We start from the raw sequence: 23,371 nt of genomic DNA, 5'->3' as shown, positions 1-23,371 counted from the left end.
ACCAGGGGCACAGGAACAGCGAAACATCTCTGCACCCTGCGCTGGCCACAGGGTCTGCGCCCGTGAATAAGCTGGGATGGAACCTGTTGTACGTGCATCGTCCTGCCATCTGGATGCAAGCTGAATTATTTCCCACACTCCAAATGTTGTTTAATTCATACTGGCCACTGTTATCCTCTGTCTCATGCCAGGACATTTTGTGGGAGGCTATCTGGCATGGCCTGAAATGGTGCCAGGAAGTATATTAATAGATAAACAGTTTAGAGGGCTGTGTACCGCAGCTTGGGCGCACAGCCAGGTCCTGCTCGGTCTGCTAGAAAAGATAGTGAGCACTCTCAGAAAGTTACAGGGTTCTACTTTTTGGGGACCTGGGAGGGCCTGTCACCCCAAGGCTGATTCTGTGAGTAAAACGTGGATACCAAAGGCTTCTCAGGCAGGCCAGGTCTTCAGGAGCTCTCATCTATCTGGCCTACTGTTTTCTCTTTTACCTGGGATTTATAGCTTTGTTCTTCCATTACCAACAAAATCAGGTAACCTACTATCACTACCATGACTTCTAAGTCTTTGGTGCAGATGAGAAGGATAAGAGATTTATTTCTTCAAAAGGGGAGTATGAGGATTCTGAGGAGATGCACTTGTTGCCTTGTACAGGTCATCTGCTATTGCCAAAATATCACATCAAATAGAGCCCAGTCTCACCCCAGGCCTTTGGCAAGGCAGACAGGAATAGTTGATGATTACGGTGTGGCAGGATATTGTTTTGTGTTTCTATCTATGAACTTCATCTGGCATCATAAATTCGTGCACCAAGGCTTGTCCATATCCACATATTAAAAAAAGCAGAGGCTTTCTGTTCACGGGCTGCTAGCAGCAGCATAATTCCAGGTGGGAACAGCCCGGTTTGGGGCTATGGAGAGCTCCTTACAACCATCATTCACATAAGCATGAAATCAGCCACCCTGCCTGAGGAACTGGCTGTCTCTGACCTGGCAAAGCGCGGCTGGCCCCTGCCTGCTGTTCCTGTGTCTGGGTGGCACCAGCGTGCCCTGTCCTGAAACTGAGTAGTTCTGATCAAAAGCATCCAACATTTATGCACTAAGATAGCGCAACATCCTTCATGTGCCTGCTGTCCCAACCTGGGAGTCAGATTCTGCTTCACTGGTAAGTCCTCCTGAGGCCACACGTTTACATACGCTGTCCTCTGAAACGTAGGAAGAAACTATCAAAGCTATTGGAAAGAGTCTTATCTCATACAGCTGTTGCTGCTCGGCTGCCTCACCCACAGATGTTGCCATTGCTCAGGCGGGTGTTCTTGGGCTTCAATCCATTGCTTCATGAAGTTCATATTTCCACTTGGTCCTTTTAAAAATGGGAGCCTGAACGAGTTGACCTGTTCAGCTAAACTGTCTGTTCTGCTTGTCCAAGTTGTCTATTCGACTTGACAAAAGTGGGATTATTTGGAGTCTTTCCTATCGTCATAGAATGATTAGATTTATTTTTTTGCCTCTCAAAGCTTTTACTTTATTTTTCCAGTTGGACAAGGCTCCTAATTTGACAGCTGCTGAGCTGACGAGGGGTCTATGTGTGAACTGGCAGCCCAGGTGTTTCCTGGGGGGAACAGTGAAGAGAGGAAGAAGGATAGGGAGCAAAGCCCTGTAAGACAGTTTGGAGCACGGGTTCCCATGACGTTCTAGCTCATGCCTGTCATCTCTCCATCTTTTTTTCCACCTAGCTTTGTTTTTCCTTTGTTTTCCAGCAGAAGGGAAGGGAGCGCCCTTTATTAGGCAGGTGCTAGAGAACACTTCATTGCAGAAGTATCCAGCAGAGCCCGCACCTTCCACTCAAAATAGTTCTGTGGTCTCTGTGGGTTTTCTTTGCGTGGTTTGGTGCTGTTGCGTGTGTTTGTTTGCTGTGGTTTGTTTTCCTTCCAGCTTCCATATTTACGCTGTTCTCTACCACTTCTGCTGCCTTGTCTAAAGTCCAGTAAACATGATTGTATATCTGACTTGAACCTTTTTATGGAGAATCAAAACAAGGCTTTGTTAAATCAAACCCCTCTCTGTTGGAACACACAAGTATTCCCTGGGGCAAAACATACCTTTTGTCATGATAGACATCGTTCAAATGACCAGTGTCATACTGCATAGAGCTATAAAATGCCTCCTTGCGCTTTGGTACACGTGGGTGTTACTGATGCCTCTAACAATAAAGCACTAAATATCTTACAGTACACTTTCCAATTAACTTTATATTTACAATAATGGATCTGCTCTTGAACGGCATTTAACTCTGTAAAGCAGTGATTAAAATATGTAACAAGCTTAAAAGATTAATATCACAAAAGTATAGGCAGTTTGCATAGCTTGACAAATAACTTGCCGAAAAAATTATTTGCTAAGTGTTTCAAATGAAATAATATTACAGCTCTATAAAAAATTATTCACGTCTGTCAGGGCTGTTTTACAATAGTAAGTAGTGTTTAAACCTGTTGTTTTTACTAAGTATATATTTATTGTCCAGAGGAGAGTTCAGGTAATTTATCAAATAACTTTAAATGTGTTAATATGGTAAAGGGGCTTAAATATTGCATAAAAGCTATATGGCCGAATTTCGGCCTGTTTCAGCCCGGGAAGCTGGGACAAGGCACACTGAAGGTTGGGCACCTGCAGAACTTCCAAATCCACTGCAAAGTCATCGGTGTTGGAGGTGACCTGGATTTTTGTGAGACGTCGCTCTGAAAGGTGGCACAAGGGTTCATACTTTCATGTGCTCGGCTGCCTCTGAAAGGGCTGGGACAAAAGTCTTCCATTGTGCTACTGGGGAATTTAGAAAACCAGCCTCTTATGGTTAAAAAAAAAAATAGAGAACTTGAAAAAAATGAGCACAATGTTCTATTCCGAGATTATTTTTTCGGTTCTCAAAAGCTTATCTATAGGACAAGAAATGTGATTAGTCACAAGTACGGTGAAACTCAAAATTTCACTGAGGGTAGTGCTTGTAGCCTTTTTCTTCTGCATTACAATATGTAATTTTTCAGACTAGTGGAAACCTGTTTAATGTTCTTAATATGGGTCCGTCTCATGAGAAACTGTTGAAGAACAACAACAAAAGAAGCTGTTTGACTGTATAGAGAACTGGAATGTGAAGCACTAATGGATGGGTGTGAGGAGCCTGCTGGAAGCCAGGGCTGTGGAGCTGGATGCTCCTGCGTGCGGAGGTGTGGTGCACATTAAGAAGAAATACAGTTAACATCTTGCGCTACTTGAATATAAGGAGCTTTTTGTTTGCACCGAAGAAATATGAAGATGCTATTGTGACAACATGTTCGGAATAAACACAGAAGAAATACTTGTGCCTCCGTGGAGACTCGGCTTTAAGTGGGCTATTAAAGGAAATGAGGCTGCTGGGATCTTGGAGAGAGACTCCAGCTGGCTCTTGGAAGCCGAGCGTGTGTGGCAGATGGTGGGGCGCACAAGGCAGCCTCCTCTGCTCTGCACACCCGTGTGCCCCTCGGGAACGGTGGGAGTGCCGCTCCATTGGGACAGAGCGAAAACATCAGTATTGCAGAGGTAGTGCCAACCCTTAAAAGGGATACGCTTTTAAACACCTGTATTGCATTAGCATCGTGGAGCACTAGTGATAAAGCAAGCTCTATCTCTCTGGGTTTGAACAGTCTGATATCCTAGGAAGTGGGCAATGGCTACAAGGAGTTTTAACCATGTCAGCAGAAGTCATTGCTTTACAAACGTGTGAAGTCTGGTAATAGAGAGAAAGCAAAACATTCAAGCTGGTGTCACTTTCAATGCAAAATCCTGGCTGTTCTAAAATAAATGGCCAACATTGAACTGTTACTAGCACTTCATCCCAAATCCTTCCCCGAGGCGCTCTGCTTGCCCTGTGAGCAGGGTGCCCCGGTCCCTGCGGGGTGCGGCACCTCCCCGGCCAAGGTGGTGGTTGAATCCCACGCCGTAGCCCCCCAGCTCCTGCGCCTGCACCGGTGACTGACAGCGTGACTGCTGAACACCCACACGCAGAGGAACACTGCGCCGTACATATGGCAGAGTACGGAAAAAAAGACCAGATGAAATCCAACAAAAATGTGCTTTCCAGAAGAGGATGGGTGATACAAATAGCAAGTAATTCTTTAGCGCAGAAAAGATGATTGCAACTGGTTAAGACAAAACCACCAAGTTTTCACTCTATTCCAATTTTATTCTACTGCATAGGCATCTGCCATGTATGGTCAAAATACCAGATTTTTCTTCTCAGATAGTACAAAGAAGGAACAGAAAAGAGGAGAAGAGAATGATGAACATCAGCTCCTGGCAGCTAGCAAGTGATGACATAAAAAGCACTTATGGCAATCTCTAAGCATAGTTATTTTTAATTTATTTAAAAGAAAACCCTATTCAGAACAGAAGTGAGTTGTTGGCAGGGGCTATATTACATTAGTTTGTATATAAATATAATGTTTTTAACTTGCACTTCATGCACTGCTTTGAATGTTTGGATGAAAAAGTATAGCTGTTGGTGGTCTGTTAGTCAGTTCAGCCTAATGCGGCTTTATGAACATAAGGAGCTCTGTGACCTGTTGCTGGTCTTATTTCGTTCTCTAGATCTCAAGTAAGAAAATACAAAGCAAGATATCAAGAGTAAATACCTCCAATATTTAAAAGTGGATTAGATTTCAGTCTATGCTATAAAATCCTGTTCTGCTGTGAGACTAGACAAGATGACACTTATGACCTCCTACCGTTGTTCATCACTGCTGTATTAATAGAGCAGTTAAAATACTCTACAAAACATCTGGCCCTTTCTTCATGTTGTAGTTAGAAGATTTGGTTGGTGCGGAAGCCTTTCATTTTTGGGGAGCGGGCGGAGGTGTCAGCTGGGAGAAAGGACATGTCTGAACTGGAGAGATCATGGTGAAAAGATTTCTTGTTATAACTCACTAACTTTCTACTTGGGTTTATTACGATCTCTAGGGCAATCTCAGACTTCATTCCAGTTGTGCTTGCTCACGTCTAATGCCAGACAAATGGCTTCAGAGAAGGTGCCTGTGACTTCCACCATGGGAAGCGGTCAAACAGGTCCTGTGGTCCCTGGTGTCAGCATCGCCCAGCGCCTGTCTCGAGCCAGCCGTGCGGGTGGTGCCGCTGCAGCCTGCGCTGCTGGGTGTGTGTGTGGGGGGTCACACCTCTGCTGGCTGAAGAGGAGTGGGAGACCCAGAGATGTGTGTGGGGAAGGGGGTGGCCTTGAGTTGATAGCTCTCAGTGGACTGGCACTGGGATGTGCTCTACTGGTAGAGCATGTGCCTCTACGTATGCTGGATTTCACCCAAGTTTGTCCCCACTTTCTGTTTGTGCAGGACAGCCTCTGATTACAGCACATCAGCGATGGTTTGTGCAGGGCACAGGAATGTGGAAATTTGGAAACAGCAGGAGAGATTTTTTTTCTTCTGTCTCATCTAAGAACTATGCAGGCTGCAGCCGCCAGACAGCGGCGATTTTATGGTTCTTTTGGTGACAAGTTAGGACCTGAAAATGCAAGCCCAGGAGCCCAAGGGCTCTGCGTGCATGTGGGCAAACTGGTCCTGGAGCGATGGCAAAATATCCCTAACCAAACCCTAAAAACTTCGCAGCCTCTGGGTATAAAGCACAAAGCATGCTAATTTGACCGGCTGTCACATCATGGCTGAACGCGACTCCAGGGCAGCGCTCTGCCCTCCCCCGGGCAGCCGGCTGGACGGGGCAGAGCGGAGCCCGGGGCTGAACCTCACCCCTCCTGCTTCCCGCGGGCGGTTCTGCCCGAGCGGCCGCCGGAGGAGCCGGTTACCGCTCGCACCGCCTCCGGTGCTGCTGCTCGGGGCTCCGGTGCTGCCGTCCTGCCCGCCCGCTGCACCGCGGGACCGCGCGGGGCAGTTGGTCCCGCAGCCGGTGGGGCGGCAGCGCCCCCTCCTCAGCGCCCAGCCCCGGGGCTGCCCCGGAGGCAGCGGAGCGGGGACATCCCTTCCTTGTCGCAGGCGCCCCAGCACCGTCCCCCGCGGAGCCGGACGGCCCCGGTCCGTCCGGCAGCATCCCCTCTTACCTGCGGGTGAGACCAGCTCGCCTTCGCTGAGCTCCCCGGAGTCGGAGTCCATGCTGCAGGCAGTGGCGGGGGCGCGGGGCGGGCGGAGTGCTGCTGGCCGCCGCTGCCAGGAGGGTCCTGAGCCGGGGAGCAGGAGATGGGAGCGAGCGGCCAGCAGAGCTGCTGCCTCCTCCTCTCCTCCCAGCCCGGGCGCTGGGTCCGCGCCACCACATGCAGCCACCTCGCTTAGTGCCATTGGCTGCAAAGGAGGAGCGGAGACGGGCGGGCTCCGGCGAGGGGAGGAGGCAGCGGGGGCGCGGCGGAGGAACGGCTCCTTCCCGAGCCTGTTACACAAGTTCGTCTTGCAGCGGCTGCATCTCCCCAGCCTCCCGGTTTTCTGCCCGGGGGCGGCGGAACCGCGGCTGCACAGCTGTGGCCTCCTCGGCTCAGGGCGCTCCTGAGGCAGGACAGCACAGAAAGGACCGAAATGACATCGGGCGCCACTGTGTCTCCCGTTTTCTTCTTTTTCCTTGTGGGCATCTCCCCTGCTCTTCAGTAGCAGCTTTGCGTCTTTTCACTAGCTCCCTCTCCTTAACGATCAAATTCCTCAAAAATTAGTTGTCAGAACAGCGGAGGCCAGCAGGGAAGTGTCAGTTCTTACTGGATATTAGTGCCCAGGAGAACAATGAAGGAGTGAATTTTGCTACTGCCTGTTTGCAGATTATTTGCAGACTCAGGGAGACAGTGCAGTATTTGGTAGATGAAGACCATGTTAGAAGATTACTTTGAAATCTTGAGTTTGAAAACTTTTAGCTCAAACTCTGTAGACTTTGCCTGTGTCCTACAGGATACTGCAGTCCTGAGCCATCCCTTAGTTCAGACTGTCGAGGCCACTTATTCAGCTCTGGTGAGGGTAGGTAGATCTTTCCTTTAGCTTTTACTCCTTCCTACTTTTCCTTCTTACAGGTCAAAGATCACTTTAATTGTAGCACAAAAATCCCAGGAAAGTAGTAGCAAGAATACTTTCTAATTAGAAACCAAACGCCATCATAAACCAGATCTCATAGCTCTATCTGATCCCATCCTAAGAGCCGGCGAGTGCCTTGAACGCCTGCCCGCAGTAAATGATCTCTAGCCAGATGTTTATGCCTGTGGCTCTAGACCACAGGTATCTCTTTCTTTACCCTGTGACTCTCTCCCTCCAAGCCGTGCGGATCCTCATGTTGCTTTATCTCAGTAACGCCCGGACGCTGCTTTGACGCTGTATATATGAAGTTATCTATTGTCATCAGACTATGCCAAACACTCTTGACAAACATGAAAGCTTTCCCTGTTAGTGTATACGGTAACATTAAAAACAACAAACAAGAGTCTTTCCAAACTTGAAGAACCCTGCCAATTTCTTTCCAGTGATGGCTGCTTCTGTGCGATGCTGAGTGTAAGAACGACAACAGTAAAAGTGAAGCTGGAGTTTGCCTTGTGTTCTGGGGTCGGTCCTGGCACGCTCTGCTGCCTTCAGACCTGCTTGAGCCTGGGAAGATAGGAGCCCTTAAGCTTTCTGATCCTGGGAATACACGTGTTGGGATGTTGAATTTGGACACACAATTCTTCAACTTCTGGAGTGAAAAGCCAGGTGTTAAGTAACTTAGCATGTTGCTGTCATACCTTGGGTATGTAGTGTTGAGACACACCTGGTTTTTTATTCCATGAAAACAAATTCTCACTTTTGTTCATAGTTGCTTTCATTAAATTTAAAGTGGCATTTCAAATGCTGCTGATTATAACCCCATAAATTAGTCTTATATAAGGAAAAACATCTAAACTGAAGTGATTCTGATTCTGTTGTGAGGAGCCAATGCAAAATCTGAATGGATGTACACAGATCACAGAGGCGAACAGAACATCTGGGGGATCTACAAGCATGACATAAACAACATTAACAACATGAAAATACTGAAATGAATGAAAAATAATTCCAGTTATCATACCAAGAGCAGAATCTGAGAGCTGGAAAGAGTTCGGTCTCTCTCTTTTTTTGTTTGTTTGCTTTTTACAAGCACAAATGAAACATAAAACCCCTCCCCAGTAACAGTTTAACAGGGAGAGTAAATTTGTATTTGAGTACAATTAATTAGTTTTCTGGACTGTCTTTAATTGCTTGAAACCTAATGGTAATTGATCATACTGCAGTTGTTAAGAGACCAGGTCATCTTTCATGATCCTCTGAAAGATCGAAGTCTTGGCACGGAAAAGTCAAAATAAAAACTGAATCCCAGTTATTTTAGTCCTTCTCAGCTTTTCTTTTATCCTAGAACCACAATAATTAATGTTACGGTGGCGATGGTGTAACTCAATATTTTATTGCATGAGGGATGTATTGTGGTAGATACCGGGCATGCTCATTACTATGCTGTAATTACTTCCTATTCCGCAGTAAATGTGTCTCAAGACTACTTTCCCTCTTTATTGCTGTTAACTGTAAAGCAATTCTTGAAGTTTTGAACTGTAACAGAACGAGCACAATTTTTCATTTCAAAACATATGGTTAGAATTATTATTGTTTTTTCTCCATCTCAATGTTCTCTGCCCAGCAAAGTCCAGCACTTGGTTCAACATCTGACCTGGAAAATTCCACTGGCTTAGAGCTCTGAACTTTGTAGTTTCCTCTCATTACAATTCCGGTGCAGAGAAAACCCCCAAAGGTTTGTTAACAGCAATGTGTGTATTAGCTAGACACATATTCAATGAAATTCCACATGAAGAAAGTTGATGTTTCATGACTTATTTTTTGCATTTAGTACAAACAGTGCAATCACACATTCATTGTCATAAGTTAAAGCTCTGTGACTGTCGCTAGAGTAGACCTAGAGAGTGGTGGGATATGTAGAAACTGGAACATCTCTTTTCTCCAGGCTCAGTTAATACATTTACCTGCACATTTCTACAGGTCTGCCTTACCGGGAGAGCTGGTAATGACTGTAACTGCCCCACGTGCTGCGTGTGTTCCCAGTTATACGATGCTGTCTATAGCGGCTACGTCACTATACGGCTCCTCCATTCACATTTCGGCTGCATCTGGTCTTGATCTTCATTCCATATGGAATTTATCTGAAATCCTCCTCTGCCTACTCAATGTGCCTGTGAGAGCTTTTAGGATTCATGCTTTTTCACTGATCTATCTGCAAATCATGCTTGCATGTTTGCATAAACAAAAATTCATCATATTCTAAGTATTTAGGTAGCCCAATTACCATAGCATCTATGTCTGGTATATTTATTCTTATGGGACTGTTGTGAAATAAGGAGAATAGTATTTATCTCTTTCAGATCGAGCGAAATGAGGTACTGAGAAGCTGTGATTTTAAAGTCAAATGGGAAGCACAGACTTTCACGTGTGTCTCTTGAGCCGTACCTGAACTGTCAGGTTATCCGTTTCTGCTAAATAAAAGATTGGCAAGCTGTCTCTGTGCTTCGCTACTCAAGCTTTCCTCCTCCAACCTGAGCCTTAGAACCTATCACAGGAGGCCTTTTCTCTCTTCTTTCCATTATTAAATCTAACAGAACTCCCTCTGTGCTACCACCTTTGTGTCTGCCTTGTCTCGCTTTGACTGCAAGGACACATGAGCAGGATCACTGCTGCTTTTTGGTTCTAAATGTAAAAGTGTGTGATTTTTTTTCCCCTTGCAAGTATTTTTCCAACATTATTTAAATAAGTTCTACCCTAGGATGTACTGATTCTAATATTGCTGCCTAACGTTTTTCTTCACAAGTTACAATATTATATCTTTCGGATACAAGTGCCAGTGCTACTGAAAGTATTAAACAGAGAAGCATCTGCTATAGGCTGATATATTAATGAAGTGGACTGGATTTTAGATTTCCCACCCCCCCTTCCCAATTTCTTTGTGGTGTCAGTTTTCTACACATAAATACACTATCTGCACCACTATTGGCAAAGCGTGAATACCCAATATCAAGGATTAGTAGGTTCTCTGTCAACAATTTAGTTGTGACAGGAGCTTGGATTCTTACTGATGTCGGGACGTTAGTCAGCATGCACACACATACACACGTTTCACATGCATTTTTGATGGAATGTAGTTGCAATAATGCAGCTATTGATGGTCTGCAAACTCTTCACATTTGACTTAGAATTCAAATAATGAACAATATGTCTACGTTACTTTAGTTACATTACTTTAATTCCTATTCATGTACCAGTAGATATTAAAAAATCTGGATTTCTGTCCTAGGTGATTATCTGGTTTAGGCAGTGCATGTTAAGTGCAGTATTTCCTGTGCTCCCCCTCCTTTTTTTTTAACGATACTGTTAAGAGACGTAAGGCTTCAGTTATCAACACCTATCATAGTATGGCCATATTTTAGCCATTGGACTTCCTGACTTGTGTTCTGTCTTTGCCTGGTGTTGACTTTTCTCAAAGAAGAGCTGGAGAAGCAGTTAGGGACTGAGACTGTGGCCCGGTGCTGATGCTAACCCACACTACGACACTTTCGGAATATCAGATTTAGAGCCAGGATTGAGACACAGCTTCAGTCGCCTTGAGGGGGCCTTGTAAGGTGATCTTATGAACGAAACAAAATAGAAAACTATTGTACTCTTGTGCAACTTAGATCATGATGAACTGCATTACTCTTGGGGGGTTATCAGAAAGGATAACTTAGGGTTTGGTCCCATCCATCCTGTGCCCCCCACTCAAAGCAGTAACTTATCCTGTTTTCTCTTACCTTATGGAAACAAGAATCCTGTCCATTGTTTGGCCATGAGGATGTTGTTACTTTCCTGTTCACTAAAGAGCAGGATTTTGGTCATGGAATAAGGTTCTGTGTGTTAAACTGTAATTTGAATTGTCTGGCATTTCATAATTTGATACTAATGTCATGATAGCTGGTTTTATTTTTTAAAGCTACTTTACCATTCTTTTTTGGGGTGATGATCGGTCCTGTACTTAGCAGGATGTCTGTCTTGCAAGTTACGTGTACCATTTGCTGTAGGCTGGCAAATTCTTGCATTCACAGCATTGCATTCTAAGCAATTAAAAAATAAGAGCTACCTTCCCAATTTGAAAATGCACTTGTTAGTTCTGTTTGCGGAAAAAGTCTTTTGAGGCAATTCTGTGTGTAAATTTTATCGGTTAGGCAATGACCCTCACTTGTTTTTATGGGCGGAGAGTTAGGCATTATTATTTAAAACTCTAATAAATCAGGTACTTGTTTTACTTGCAGTTTTAAATTTCATTACAGGTGGGATACTGATAATATTAAAGGCTAAGACTGATTAGCCAATGTATGAACTTTGTTTCTGCTTTCTCTGTTCTGGGGTTGGGAAAATACAGAGGTTTTCTCAAGGGAATCCCTGTAAAATACCGGATAAAGCAGGGCATTGCCATTTGCCTTCATTCTGCTGCCGTCTAGAGAAAGCTGGAGGACACGAGAGGACATCTGGGTGTCCCTGCTCCGACAGGGGTGCTGGACTGGATGATCTTTCCAGGTCCCTTCCAATCCCTGACATTCTGTGATTCTGTGAACTGCCAGGCAAAACCATTTTTCCCATTTCCCACTGTATTTGGGAATTACTTTTAATTCTTGTGTTGGTCATTGAAGTTACTTTAAAGCATGTTACACTTCTTACTTTCCATGTGTTGCTGAGTTATGCTCTTCATTACAAGGGTTGATTATCTGAGGGCTACATTTAAGCCTCTGACCATGCTGAAGATGCAAGTAAGAGATAATTAAATCAGCAACAGATAGCGCTTGTTACTGAGCTGTGGTTCACAAGCTTTGAAATAGTTTTCTGCTTCCAGTCTGCAAGATGGGTCATCATTGTTTTAATCCCTGATTTCAGATTTTGTGTAGGAGGAGGATTCCACAACTCCATGGTACTCTGAGAAAGCAGAGAAAATGTTGTTGCTAGGAAACCATGGAGGACCCACACCGTGCTGGTTTTCCAGAGTGTTTTATAGCTAACATCCCTTATTTCATTAACTTTCCTAGTCCTATTCTTTATGCAAACATCCACATTTTTCCCTGTAGTCATGATGTTTGTTACACACTTATGTACACTAGAAAATACAGTCTTTCTGTGGTTACTTTTGTATTGTTTTCTTCTACTCCTCAACACGCTAAAAGCAACCCACCAAACTTCTCCGATTATATTGTGTTTTGAAGGCTAATATTTATTCACATGATAATGTTGCCTAGAGATTCTGAATTATTAGGATGTGGTAGATCATGCTTTGCCGCAAAGGGCAGATGCTGAGATGCACAGAGTTGTACATCTTACATAGAAACTTAGTCACATTTTTCAAATGGGATGTTATCAGCCAAAGTCTTAAAGCGTGTGACGTTTTGCAGCTGATTGGGTCTGGTTGCTCCGTAACGCTGGGTGCTGTGACTCCCGTCTTACAGCCCTAGGATGTATCCACACGTTGGAAAGGGGACTGGAACGATGCTGTAGATTTTGGTGCAGGAGTGATGCCCCTGCGACTGAAATAACCATGCAACAGGTCGGTCTTGGTATAGAGATCCTGCTAAAAAGTGTAGCACCCTTTGGACTAAAGGGAATAATAATCTCTGAATGGCAATGGTAGAGCCAGAAAACAACTGTTTTATGGAGCAAGTCACTAAGATCCACAGATTTCACTCAAATGGCAGGATGTTAATATACTCTTCTGTGGTTTCTGTAGAGCTTGATGTGATTTTTTAGAACAGTATGGAAACATCATCTCCATCTGACAGCGTGTGGGCATTACTTCATGCCCATTTCCAAGAGTAGGGCTAAAGGCACTCGGCTGCCCACCTACCTATAAATAACTAAATATCATCAACCCAGACATAAAATTGCATTTTATGGGCAGTCTTAGGAACATGCAACATAGGCAATTAGATTACATGCAGCCCTGCGACAATCCCAGTAAAGAGAATGAAATTATTGAGAAACTTTCTGTCCAGACCACTTTCAGGTGAATTATTTCTCTTGTGCACACTGAGGAACTTGGAGTACCTGTAAATGCAATATATGAACGGCTTGAATTCAAATTGGATGACACAAATTTCTCTGTGGATAGATAGATCTAGAGCCTTTACTTTTTTATGACTAAACTTTTGGATTGTAGATCTCTGGTACTCCTGGCAGCATAAGTAGCTGGAAGGGCTAGAGAATATACATATATAAAGGCCCTTTTTAATGCTGCTGGAATTCTGAAGGAAGCTGAAAATGTAAAGTACACTGACAACTTTCCATGGTCCTCCAGTGAGTTCCACAGACCACTCATCATGGGCAGGCGTTACAGTGAAAGAATTTGAAGAATGATAGAAAGGCATCACAAAGTTTACAAACTGAAACGTTACAAGAGAATATCAGGCTGCTAAAGCCAGTGTGTTATTTAATCAGATAAAGAGATGAGAAAGGTTCTTACCATTTTGAAGGACAATGAGCTGTGACTGTGCCCCGTAATTAACAGGAAATCATGCCCGACAACCACCAATCCTACAAAAGAGACCACATGTCCCTAAACTGTGTTCAGAGCTTTGTTGAAGTCAGCCAGGTACCGTGGAGTTCTAAGAGCGTACTGAGAATTTCAAGACAAGGATGTGAAGCTGGTGTCATTCTAGAGATAAAAATGTCTAATCTAGGGTAAAACCGGGCTCAGCTACTCATGTTTTTACTGAAGGACAGTGTTCTTTGTCCTAACAAATTCTAGGAGTTCCAGAGCTCTAGGGAGCGGTATTTAACACTGAGAAGGAGGGATGGAGCCTGGGGTGTTGCTGTCACCCCACAGCATCATACAGTAGGAATAATTCCAATATTCATAGTTGAGGCACCACCATAATCAAAGTTTGTGTGCTCCTGGAGCTGCTAGGAGAGGTGATCTTTACCTGATTATGTAACTTTTAAACGTTTTTCCAAGTTAAAGATATATTTATTTTCATTTCTACATCTTAAACCTAAGAAGAACAAGGGTATATACAACTAGCCCTACAGAACATACGATATCACACTGAACACTAGCCAAACCTACTGTGGGATAACAGATTCAGTTTCAGAAACGGACTTTCGTTTCAAGTGAGATGCTCTTGATATTGAAAAATACGATACTAAAAGGCCAAAGCACACGTGGGTTGGATGTGTGCAGCCCATTTGTTGTATCCCTCTCACACGCTACGGTAAAACGAATCCTGAGATACCTTGTGCAATGACTCATGTGATATTAAGATGTGTCAGTGTTCATAAACAATGCTGTTCATCTTCTGTGTGTATGAGCATGTGTGAGAGGTGTGGGTGGAAGCTCAAGTTTTAGTTGTGATGACTCAGCCTTTATTCACTGTTTCTCTTATTTCTGATTTATGAAGGAATTATACTCTTCGCTGTGCACTTAGCTAGGTGGATTCGTCAAGGAAGGCAATGTGTTTGTTTCCTGGAACAATACTGAGATGCTTCACTGTTTAAAATAAAATCAGCCTCCTGTCACAGGCAGTGACCTGGTTGGGCTTTTTTGGCCCTCATTTCTTCACTTCCTTTTCTTGGAAATCTACTCAAATTAATGGGGAAGTCTTACCTACCTTCTTCTCTGTCAGACTTTGCATTCTATTATTAAAGCGCTTTTGTATGTAGCCTTTGGTAGGCTTATCTAAAGAAATATGCCTTTCATGAATCTCAGGTTCTCAAAGGAAGTATTCTCCTGTTGTTATCTTGACAGACTATTTGATAAGCCAGTGAGCACTTAGGATACAACGCACAATGTTTATGCAAAAATTATAGGGAAAAGAACAAATGAGTTTGATAGTGATTTAGGTCGTGATTGGTATACAGGTGAAATAATCTATTTGTCTTTCCAGTGTGTGGTTGTGTTCTATTTTTCTTATTAGGATTTGTATCATTACAAATTTCAGATTCTGTAATTTGTGTGAGCTATAAGGTAAAATCTCCTTGAATAAAGCGTGGAAAAGGTGACTTGTAACAGGACTAAGTTCGTACCGAGTTCTCACAATCATTTTGTATTAGTGATTTGTAAGCCGCATGTGCTAAGTGTAGCCAGCAGATGGAGGGCTGTACCAGCTGCTTAAAACTGTACCTGTCTGGTTATCCACGGCAGACGCATTGCAAACTGTTCGAAAGCTCTCGCAGCTTTGGTGCTTCGTATTTCTTAAAAAGTAAGAATCTTTGTTTTAAAAGACGGACCCTATTAGGGCTGTTTGAAGTATCTTTTCACAATGATGCATAGCTCCTTTTGTGACTCTTAAACCTTTGTGGATGGTGATGGCACTTAGAAACCAGGTGATTGCTGCAAAGCCAGGATATACGCACATATGTACATACACAAAATAGATACCTATGTATGCAGGAGTCAGGGGAGGTCAACTCTATTTCTTTATAACATCATGAAAACTCAGAGATCCATGATAGAAATGTACCTGCCAGTCCAGATACGCTGCAATGGTGTGGGGGATTTTCCATTCAATTTTTTCGGAAAATGTTGATCAGTGTAACTCACCACACTGAGGTTTCCTTATGCAGCGTATTGAGATGTGCTTCGCTACCAGTGCTAAGGTGACCTCATGTCCCTTGATAAGGGCAGGTCTGCTCCTTCCCTCCCTCTCTGTAAATGCCAGCGCTCCGCTCCTGCCGTTGTTGTCATAATGCTGCCCATCTCACCCGCTATCTGCTCCCAAGAGCCAGTAAAGGAAATGAAACGGGAAGAAAAATACCTTACCGAAAGAAAAGCGCATAGGTTTCTACTGATTCGCTTCCTTGAAAAATTTCACGTGAGATTGCACAAGTGTCAGTGAGAAAGGGGCAGGCATTTGTGACCAGGGTAAGGAAAAGGAAAACGGGACCTCCTGCTTTAGTTTTCTATACACACAAAATATGCCATCAGTATAGCTCAGAATTAATGATAGATCAGGAGGTTGCAGGAGCAATGTAAGTACATAAAAACAGAGCAGTAGTTGCAGTTTTTCCCTAATGATGGGTGATGAGTGCAGACATTGTTCTGGAGTGTCTCAACAACGATGTGCCAAATGGACACAGTCCCGTCTTTTAAGTCATGCTCAACCTGGGACTTTCTCTGGTGTCTTCATTTTGTTACCTGCTCAAATCTTAAATGACTAAAGCAATTTCAGCACAAAAGCTTATGGAAACCGTGGTGGCCTAAGCAGCAGCAATAACAGAGAGGAAAGAGGCAGTTGTGCCAGGAGTTGTTGGAATATGAATCCCCCAAGGCTGCTGTTTCCTCTGACCTCGTGCACTCAGGGAACAGGTGCAGCAGCAGCAAGCTGTGTGACTCCCCACCCTGTGCCCCCACCAAGTTTCCCCTTCTCTCCTCCACAATGGGGCTGCTGGACCATCTCACTGCTTCTCTTCAGCTGGCCAGCCAACCCAGCGTGACGTTTCCCCGGCTGCCTACCATCTGCCTCCAGACTCTCCTCTCCTTTCTTCCTCACTCCTGCGAGGCGCTGAGAGCCTGCAGTGAAATGCTAAACATGCACATTTCCTACTGATGCTTAGAACAAATAATTGCTCAGCATCAGTTAAGAGCGTTAGCACCTAGAGACAAGGTATCACGGCTTGTAAAAAGGGCACACCAGCAACGGCAGCTCAGCTTGAGCCATGTTTCTCATAGTCTTGCCATGATGTCCTAATGAATATTTATCATTATTTGCGAGACCCTATTTTCAGCAGTTGTGCATTATAGTAACAGCTGACAAAATGTTCATTTTGGTTTGTAATTAAATTGTCTCTGTTTTAGCTGCTCATTATGGTGGAGATGTCACTCCCACACCATTGTGTCTGCCATTGTAACACAGCTGGATTATTGGTGGACCAGCAAGTTTAAAGGCATATCTGATTAGTTTGTTTCTTGTCTGGATGAGGGTCTCGGAGCAGAAATGTTAACTCTTTGCGCTGTGCATTTGTCTTGTATTATAGCAGAGGTGAACGGGGCCCAGTCAGGCTTGACAGGGGTTTTTAGCATAAGAAAACTCTTCAAAAACTTTCAATGCTTTTGCTTTTAGCAGCGGTCACTAAAACCCCTTCAGTAAGAAACAGCACAAAAGTGTTCACTGAAGTAAATTCAATTAAATTAGTCTTCTACCTACTTGGAGTCAGAATAGGCTCTAATGTAAGGATTGCAGTGAGGAACACTCAGGTGTTCTGTTTGCCAAAGTGTAGTCAGGTAATACTTTATTTCCAACAATAACCAAGCCCTTGGCTCCTGGATACTTCACGTTTCCTGTATCTTTGCTACACTGGACCGATCAATGCAGAAATGGTTGTGATGGAGAGGATTAGCGCTCATCCTGCACATACATGGCCCAGAGTTCTCGGTTGTCTCATACTCTTCCTACCTTAGTCCCCACCAGTATATTAATTCAGTGAATTTATAGGGCCTAGAATACATTCCCTGGGTTTATACTTGTTGAAAAATGTATTTGAATCAAATAAAAACCTTAACATATTTTGATCTGGACATTTTAAAGTAAATTTCTATGTTTTCTTTCAATCATATCAGACTTAAAAAAAACAACCCAAAACAAAACACCTAATTTTGGATACATCTCACATAAAAATAAGTGTAATTAATGCTCATTAGAGACTTCCATCCCTGTTTCTGCTAACACAGAGAACAACTTTAAATAAGTCAGTCTAATTTTGGGGATTACTGTCTCTGTTTTCCCAGTTGTTATGAGGATGCTCACTTCAGTTAAATGACATTTTCAGATAAAAAGGTACTTCATTAAAAATTGTCAGCCATCTCTAACTTAATGCTGTACGATGGATTAAACCGTAAGGTTGTCTTTGCAGTGTTAATTCTGAAGCTTCAGACAAAAAGGGGTTGGGTTCAGCCTCAATTATGTAAACTGGAATTCGTTGACATTTGAATGGAAAAGGAATCTGGCTGATGGATTCCACTCTTGGCCAACCTCCCTTTCACTCCAAATTGAGAACAAATGGGGCTGACGTTGCTGCAGGAAAGCGCACTGTGCTTGGGTTTTGGCTCTTGAAAAAAGAACCTGGAATGACTTGAAGCTGGATCCTGTTTGCTGTTCACAAATTCCAAGGAGTTAGCAGGGAGAAAGTGTCTCTTATTTGTTCTGCGTAACACAGGCCATTAAGTACCTAAGCCTGTCGCTGCAGCGCATATTGCACTACATCTGGTTTCTCCTTACGTCCCCAATTTAGAAATAGAAATTCAGCTGTGACCATAATGAGAGAGCTGTGCTTGCATTTTAATTTTTAAAAAGCACATTCTGGAATACTGAAGTTACAACAGGAACATTCTTTCGAAACGGTTGCACGTGTTCTTGTAAGTATATGTAGAAAGTGTTAATAAGATAAGGCAGCAGACGAGAACAGATGTCCCATGGCAAAGTTGAAATAAAATTGACACCCAGTTTGCTAATGCGCACCAGTGGAAACTTTGTTCTACGTATGGGGGCTCGAGCTTGGACGCCTACATCCCCTCCCCTTCATTGCCAAACAAAGAGGAAAATAGGAACACAATGGACACAGAACTGATAAAAAAAGCTCGATCAATGTGCTCATTTTTATCCTGTAGCAGATTTTCATTTGCTGATCTGTTTACTTTGCATAATTGGTGATGAATTGAGCTCACCTTTAATCTCTTAATTGCATAAATGCAATATATAAAGACATGCAACATAATCCCGGTTCCAGAACACTGTTACTTTGATCTTTCCCTGAGCCACGATCTCATTAAATTTTTATCACTCTGATGTTGTTTGAACTCAACAAAACTTGGAAAATGAGGAAGTTTCGATAAATGATTGAGGTTTTGTGTGTTCTGTTTCAAGTAGAGATGAGGAGAAATCAGTATCAGTTTGAATAGAGTCCACTCCATCCAGTTCCTGAAAAACTGGCAGCAGGGTTTTGGGTTTTTGGATTCCTCACAGTCCAGAAACAGATCTATATCCGTATTTGTAATCCAAATCTCTTCTTTGTAATCTGATATTGAACTCTCAGGTCAGCAATATCGCAGCACAGAAAAGAGATCCCACAAAATGACCATTTTAATGTGTAGATGAGGCGTTTAGACAAGGTTCTTAGGGACATGGGTTAGTGCTGGAGCAAGGTTATGGCTGCACTCGCTGATCCTGAGGGTCTCTTCCAACTGAAACGATTCCATGATTAATTTATGACCTTTGCCAGTTTGGTGGGGTTTTGTTGTTACGCTGTGTGTTATTCTGAAGAGCTGATCACTACTCGCAGGTGAGCGCCGTCTTGAAGCGCAGGAAAGCTCTCTCACAAATGTTATTTTGTGTGGATGAACCAAACATATATCGCTAGCTAATTCCCATCGGAGCAATGATTTTGCTGTTCAGTAAGGACTGCCAGTTTAATGATTATTTTTGGCTTCTTTATCAAAGCGATGAGTCCTTTTTAGGACCTGCGCAGTCAAGGAAGTGTGATTAAGTCCAGGATATCAGAATTTTTTCAGCTTGATCCATGCTTTGTAGGTTGTTTAGCTGTATAGTAGTCTGAGAATCCCACATCTTCACTATGCTCGATAGGTGGGAAAATGCTGCGGTAACTTTTTTGTGATGACTGATCAGCAAAGAAATTCTTTTGAGTAGACTATTCAGAATAAATTTACAGCCTGTTCTTTAAAAATGATTTTAGGACGATTTTGTTCTTTTAGCGAGGTTTACTGGAGTCTTACCCTTCAGTGTTTCAAAAATTAGAAGTCCTTTTGTGAGTGTCAAGCATTAGCTATTGTTCTTTCTCATCCAGAAAACAATAGATCAGTTTAATCAACACATTGAATTCTGTGCCTCTGCTCCTCCATTTCTAATAAAACTTAATTATCAAAAGATGCAATACGCCTTTTATAGCAGTTGCATTAATTAAACTTTCTGCTGGATGTAATCATTCTGGGCACTTGAGTGCTTTTGGTTTGGTAATTCATTACGTTCAAGCAGAGATTGTGGAGCTATGTTAGCATCGTGTATATTTTACTTTGTCACAAATAAGTTTCAAATTTGACCCTTTCAACACTCTTGAACATCTGCCTGAGGGAAAAAAAGTATTAAAAATGTTGCCATGTTGAGGTTTTGGATGATCTGGTCTTCATTTGGCTGGGTTTGAATGTCTGCAGAGAAGGAGGCTCCACAACCCCCCTGGGCAGCCTGGGTCAGGCTCTGACACCCTCACCAGGAAGAAGTTTCTTCTCAAATTTAAGTGGAACCTCCTGTGTTCCAGTTTGAACCCATTACCCCTTGTCCTAACCAACTATCTTGGGCCCCTTTACCTTCAAGCAGCCTTGCCCATGGGATTTCCCCCAGCAATTGCTTGAAAACTTGATTTGAAAACATTTTGCTTCATACCAAACAGAAAAGGATCCACTTGCAGCTGCTTTCATATTCATTCAGTAGCCAAATCTAATCCTTTTGCAAAACTTTGTGCTTCCTGAAACGGAAGTAAGTGGCAATTTTCTTAATGCCTTTAACATCATATTAATAATACTGCTTTATATTCTTCTCATGTCTATCTTGAACTATTTTTTAACACTGAAAAATATCTTCTGACATTTGTTGGAATGATAAAAGTTGAATATAAATATAAATATGTGTTTAGGTGTTAGAAGATGCAGTTTCTAAATATAGCTACTTTGATCAATGATTACTTGCCAAGAATCTTTCTGCTAAATGGAGAATAAATTCAACTCCATCTACATATCATTACAAGGTAAGGATAAGTTTATGAAGCATGGAGTGAGATGCTAATCAGCTCTTCTAAAACTAAAGAGGAATCAACTTATTGAAATCCAATTGGAGCTATTTTAAGCTGTAATCAGGGAGTTCAATGGGGTTGTGCACATTGTGCCAAATGTATCCTTCTTTTTCTTGCAGCTGAGCTCACTGGTCTTGATTTTAACCAGCAATTATTAAAGAATAAAGAGTTATTATGAAGAGCTGCTCAATTCTTGGGCTGATAAGTTCATAACTGCTCTGGAAGTGTGGTGAGGCTGCATGAAATATTGGGACCTGTGTTACTCATTGAAGGGTTAATACACAAAAATCAACTTTCCTTCAAAGCCTCTAATGTTTCATTAGAGATTCCTGTTCTATTATGGACTGTGGAAGAATGCCATAGAGGCACTAAATTCAATTAACCAAGCAACAGGGTAAAATGCCATTAAATATATTAAGAGAAAGTGAGTTAGCATCAATGCATCAAATTAATTAAGCTGAATTATACTTAAAATACCAGCAGAGCCTTACAATTGCTTATAAATCATTTTGAAACATACTAAGCAGGGTTCTATTGATCTTAACGCCTACAGATTCCCCTCAAGTGGACTGGGAGAACACTTGCAGTAAAAGGCGACGTTTGAAAATAATGTTCTAGCGCCAGTACTAATTGTAGTGATGCCGATAGACTGTGTGCACTCTTGGCGGTCAGTTTTCTCTCCATCTCTACACTGTCGATGACTCCAGAATGACGCCACCTTTTCCTAAAGCAGTGTTCAGTAACTGAGTGAGACCACAGGGGTCTATTGGCCTTTAGCTTCTGTGCATCAGCAGATAGACAGCTTCAATGCGCTGTTCTTTTTGCATGAATACATTTTCTGTGTGTGCCATCTGCTGGACCCTGCTCAGAGTGCAGTGTTAACTCGTACATCTCTTCAATTATATTTGTACCTATATAAAGTTACCTGCAAAAATATCAACAGCACAACATCATTTCACTTTATGGAAGAAATAGGTTGTTTTGAGTGACTGTAGTTCACAATATATAATTCTTAAAAAGACAGTTCTGGATGATTATTTTTTTTAATGTGTCCATGCATTTGAATAGAGTTATTCCTACAAAAGTGTAGATCTGTGGAATTGAGTACTTGTCTGTATTGTAAAATAAAAGTCTGTGCTTGAAAACCTGAAACAGTATGCAAAGCCAGCACTTATAAACAGACATAACAGAGCTTAAGGCTTACAATAGTAGTAGATAAGCAATGCTGGTTTGAGCCCAAACAGTCTTAATCTCTCAAGTCCTGGGTAGCTGCCACTCTGGAATGAGTATGTCAGCAGCAAATTCCTATCTTAGAGAGGGATTTGTTTCACCGTAGATCAGAGCAGATTTGGCTCGGCATATTAACCGATTTTCTCTATCCAACAGTAATACATTCCTTTCTACTGCAAACATTCAATTGGGATTTTCTTTTCAAGCTAAGAATTTAATTTTGTTGGGATGCTAAGGCTATAACACTGAGTTGTATTGGAGAATACAGAAAGTGAACAATCTAATGAAATGACAATTGTTTATTAATGTTTAAAAATTACTACTAGAGCTTGTAGAATTCTAGGATAAAGGTTTTCAATGGGAGTGTCTCATGACCACGTTACTGTCTGAAAAATTTATCCATTTGCAGTGAAATTGAAGCGTTCTTGTGACTTTTTTTCATATACCATTTACTACCTTCATGTGCTACAGCTGCCATTTACTACCATTTGGTCACTTAGCCAAACACAGGAGTTACCACGCTTTTGTTTGAAAGCGAAATAGTTTAGTTTCACAGATACAAACTGAAATTTACTTTCAACTATGCAGTCAATTTATTTCTTTGCTTTGTTTCCTTTTTTTTTGGTTGTTGCTTTAGACACTTTTCTCACAGACAGCTGAACCCTTTGTTTGTATCGAGCCGAGCTTTTTTTGTTCCATCCTGTCCTGCTTTTGTTAAAAACAAGACCAGTTCTCTTTTAGTGGTTTTCCTTTCAGCTCAGTTCTTCTAGGTGGCTGTGCTTTTCTGAGTTTTAGCTTGCATATTTTGCCTCGGATGTTGTACTTGGTGCTGGTAAGAAGACCAATGGAATGCTGAAGAAGCTCATGGTTAGATTTATTACTATGGTAGCCAAGAAAGACTGATAAGTTTTCCCACATTCTGTTGTGAGAGGGGTGTGTTTGAGGAGGGGTGGTTGGAACAGGTGATTTAAATTGGTCAGTTAAGTATTCCATCCCATAATCATCATGCCCCCTATACAGGAGGGTGATCAGGAGGGTCACACTCTCTTAGACCATGGCCAGCATCTAGAGAGGACCCTGCCTGTCTGCCTGTGATCTATGGACCTCAAGCCCTGTTGGAGTGACACCAACTCCACTTCGAGCATTCGAGAGTGGCTTTGTATATTTTGTGTATATATTCTGTATTTATTAGTAGCATTAGTAAAACCCTTTAAAACTCTCCAACTTGAAATCTAAGTCTCTCTTCCTCCATCCTTATCTTTGCTGTCATCTTTCCGATCTAAAGGAAAGAGGGTGGCAGGAAGTGAG

The 23,371-nt window shown here is 42.6% G+C and overlaps 1 protein-coding gene across 1 annotated transcript in view; it reads right to left on the bottom strand.

Annotated features, from left to right (window-relative positions):
- Nucleotides 1-6,338, bottom strand: part of TNFAIP8L3 (TNF alpha induced protein 8 like 3) — a 40,373-nt gene extending 34,035 nt beyond the window's left edge. Inside the window, exon 1 of the mRNA XM_065847874.2 lies at nt 6,088-6,338. Within this exon, the coding sequence (XP_065703946.2) occupies nt 6,088-6,322 (235 nt within the window). The 5' untranslated portion in view covers nt 6,323-6,338. The remainder of the gene's footprint in view (nt 1-6,087) is intronic.
- Nucleotides 6,339-23,371: the final 17,033 nt, after the last annotated feature.

Source organism: Patagioenas fasciata, chromosome 12 (assembly GCF_037038585.1).
Source record: "Patagioenas fasciata isolate bPatFas1 chromosome 12, bPatFas1.hap1, whole genome shotgun sequence".
Lineage (NCBI taxonomy): Eukaryota > Metazoa > Chordata > Aves > Columbiformes > Columbidae > Patagioenas > Patagioenas fasciata.
Note: the sequence above shows the minus strand (reverse complement) of the source record. Positions and strands in the feature narration are given on the sequence as shown.